Source organism: Metarhizium robertsii (genome assembly GCF_000187425.2).
Source record: "Metarhizium robertsii ARSEF 23 chromosome Unknown MAA_Scf_3, whole genome shotgun sequence".
NCBI classification, from domain to species: domain Eukaryota; kingdom Fungi; phylum Ascomycota; class Sordariomycetes; order Hypocreales; family Clavicipitaceae; genus Metarhizium; species Metarhizium robertsii.
In genome coordinates this window covers 599,839-602,984 of record NW_011942171.1, presented here as the reverse complement: position 1 = coordinate 602,984, position 3,146 = coordinate 599,839, and the positions used below count along the sequence as shown (strand labels likewise).

The following is a 3,146-nucleotide window of genomic DNA, read 5'->3' as shown; positions in this document are numbered from 1 at the left end:
TTGAGTTGATCGCCACCCTGGCCTTCAATTCATCTATGCATTCACCATGTGTTGCCACATTCGTGACCCCGGACTAATCATCCAAGACTCTAAATTCATTTTGCTCGCCAAATCCTCCGCGCTCCCTCCAAGGATGGCGCATGCCTACTTTATGCCTAGACTACCTGCTTATTGGCACTAATAATGATTCTAAGGCTACCAGTGGTGAACCTGGAACACTTTCGGCATTTCCGGCTTCACATCTGAAGCGTAATGTAGCTCTAGGTAATTTATCCCTGCAAGGTTAGATTCTGCAAATTCATGATAGAAGGCTGCCAAGCTTATGCGTGTAGCGACTTGTAGCTGCGGCCTTTGGCGTTTCACGGTGTGGGATGTAGTCTAATTAAAGTGGGGCGTGGCACGAGTACTCGTCTAAGCAAACGGAAACCGGCATTTTCGACGGCCGACAATCGCCGAATCAGAACTTTGAGGCGGCACCTAATATTCCCTTTCGGGTAGTTTTGACAAAACCGGAAATGTCACCTACCTCTTCGTGGAACAAAAATCTACCCCCTGCCCCTGAATCCCGTGTTAGATTTCACGATGCTCCACTTAATTTACTACCAGGGTTGTGCCGATATTTAGGTCAAAAATTATTACTCGTGCCACGCCCCATTTCATTGGCACCTCATAGAACTCGCACCAACCAAGGGTGATGCTTTATCACCACAACGGACACTTTGTCAATCAAACCGATCTATTATCCCCCTTTTACATTAGCAATGTTGAGCTTATTGCAGTTCACAATCTGTAGACAATGCGATAGTCAACTAGTTATAGTCAGAACATTGTCGGCCTTTCTCTCTTAGCCGGCGCTAATATGGAAAGCCCCCAGGTGACCCGGGGATGGTTCGGTATCTTGAAGCAGAAAAGTAAGGGTGTGGAGTTGGGGTGACGCAATCCCCCAAAGTCATACTCTTGAGGAGCAGTGTGGAGCGAAGTGTTGAACTGCAAGTCGGACATGCCAAGCAAAGTTATTACTCGGTACAGACGCGAGGGATTTGGTACAGCAGCGATCATTGTCCTGGCTTGCTGGTGACAATTCTGAGCATTCTTAATTACTCGATTTTGCTCACTCCGAGCGATGACTCCTCGCGAGTATACGCCTGCTGACCTTTCTACTAGACAGACTCTATTAAAACGCACCCAACTCTCAATCACGCACTCCCCCCACTTTCAGCCACACTGCATCCGACATCGCCTGTGTGAGCAATTCAGGATAAGAAATCTAGCCAACCTTTTCGAATAATGTGTTAAAGTGTGAGACCTTTAGTTATTATAGAGTTCTTCTGCAGATTTCTTTATCTAATGGGGGCTGAAATGCTCTCCTCCTGACCTTATGTTGTCCCATTTCCTTTTACAGCAACGACCTTATGTAATCTGAGCCTTGCTCTACTATAAGAGAATTGAACTCCTTAGTTTCTTCGTGTCTCTGTGTCCCTTTTCCTATTAACGAGTTCTGCAGTTGCTGCAAAATTGCCACCGTACTTGAGAGCTGTACTTAAGAGTTGACCTGGCTGAAATGGAGTGACATTATTGGCTGAGAATCGCTCCAGTCGGGCGATACCGGGTATTATTGTGGCTGGATGTGGCTGAAAGCGGGTCGGGTGCTTGCGGGTTGAGAGTTGGGTGCGTTTTAATAGAGTCTGTCTTCTACTATATGCTGGCTTTGGCTATAATATGAATATTAAAATTACTAAGATTTATACACAACTGAGCTGAGCCTTTCATGGTAGGGTTATAGTCGCGTCGCGCGGGTGTAATTCTTATTCATGACTATCTGCTTGCTCCTCTTGCTACCCTGATGGCAAAACGGTTGCGTGTTCAAATTAATAGAGACAATATCATCCAACTGTTTTGTAGTAATTTGTCGAGGAAGGTGTGGAGTTTGCATTAGTAAGAAAGATGTGCATCTGGGCTTATAATATTAACTTTATTACCGGGAGGGCATCCGTCTTCGGAAGAGCTCAACAAGTCTATGGGAAATTAGGCTTGCATGAACATTTTCGCTATGTTATAATTGATTGGCTATATACCCCCCTGCTTTGTTACGGGTAGCCATCAAAGCATGGGATGTACTGTATGCTTGACTCGTGGTGAAATCCATACTAGCTTAATAATATCTACGATAACAAAAATAGGTGCTAATTTGTGCAGGATCACCTCACGTAGACTTAAAATTAAAGATCATGCAATTTGATCTATCCCGCACGTGTCTAAGAAAGAAAATAGCATAAATGCGCGCTTTCATTACAAAAAAAAAGGTCCCTAAGTTATAAATATGCGGATTTGAGCCTTTCAAGACATTTACCATTCGTTTTCAGTGAAAACTTTTCACGTACCTTGTCAATTTGTGCACCTCTCGATAAGTATCTGGCAAATATTTATTTCTACCATGTATTTTCTTCCTTTTGTAATTGTCATACTAATGGCAAATATTGTCAAAACAAGCGCAATACATACACACAATAATGAAGCACTAGCTGAGTGCGCAGAAGAAGAGCCAAGCCCAGAGTTTCTACAATTTTCCAAGTCTCTACAAGCCTCTAATTCTTCCCTTGCACGACGCCAAACACAACAGAATTTCAACTTTAGGGTTTTCGCTCATGTTGTATACTATGATAAAACTCCCCGAGGCGGTTTTGTTGAGGTACGTTTTAAGTTTCATTGGATCGTACACTATTGTTTACTAAACTATATGATAGCAGAGTCATATTATAAAAGAAATAGAAGATATGAATAGACATTTTAGCGGTTCTGGAATCTCATTTACCCTTACTGATATTAGCTATACGGAAAATCAGGACTGGGCTACCCTCAAAGACGAACAAGCAATGAAGAACGAGTTGCGCGGAGGAGGATACGCAGACTTGAATCTTTATTACATATCATCTATAGACAATGAGCGGGGAAACACCTATACCGTCGGTACATGTTCCTTCCCCACCATTTTTCTTGACAACAGAGGAAGGCCTATAGACATCAGTCACATCACAACTCACGACGACAATAAGATGTCGGAAGACGACGTGAGGTCTGATGGGTGCATGATAGTTGCTCGGGCGGTCAATGATAGGATTACGACTACCCACGAGGTCGGTCACTGG

The 3,146-nt window shown here is 43.5% G+C and overlaps 1 protein-coding gene across 1 annotated transcript in view; it reads left to right on the top strand.

Annotated features, from left to right (window-relative positions):
• MAA_00394 (restless-like transposase) overlaps positions 1-287 on the top strand; it is a gene marked incomplete at both ends in the record, with an annotated part of 2,024 nt that extends 1,737 nt beyond the window's left edge. The window contains one exon of the mRNA XM_007818392.1: positions 160-287. Within this exon, the coding sequence (XP_007816583.1) occupies positions 160-287 (128 nt within the window). The remainder of the gene's footprint in view (positions 1-159) is intronic.
• Between the last annotated feature and the right edge of the window lie 2,859 nt (positions 288-3,146).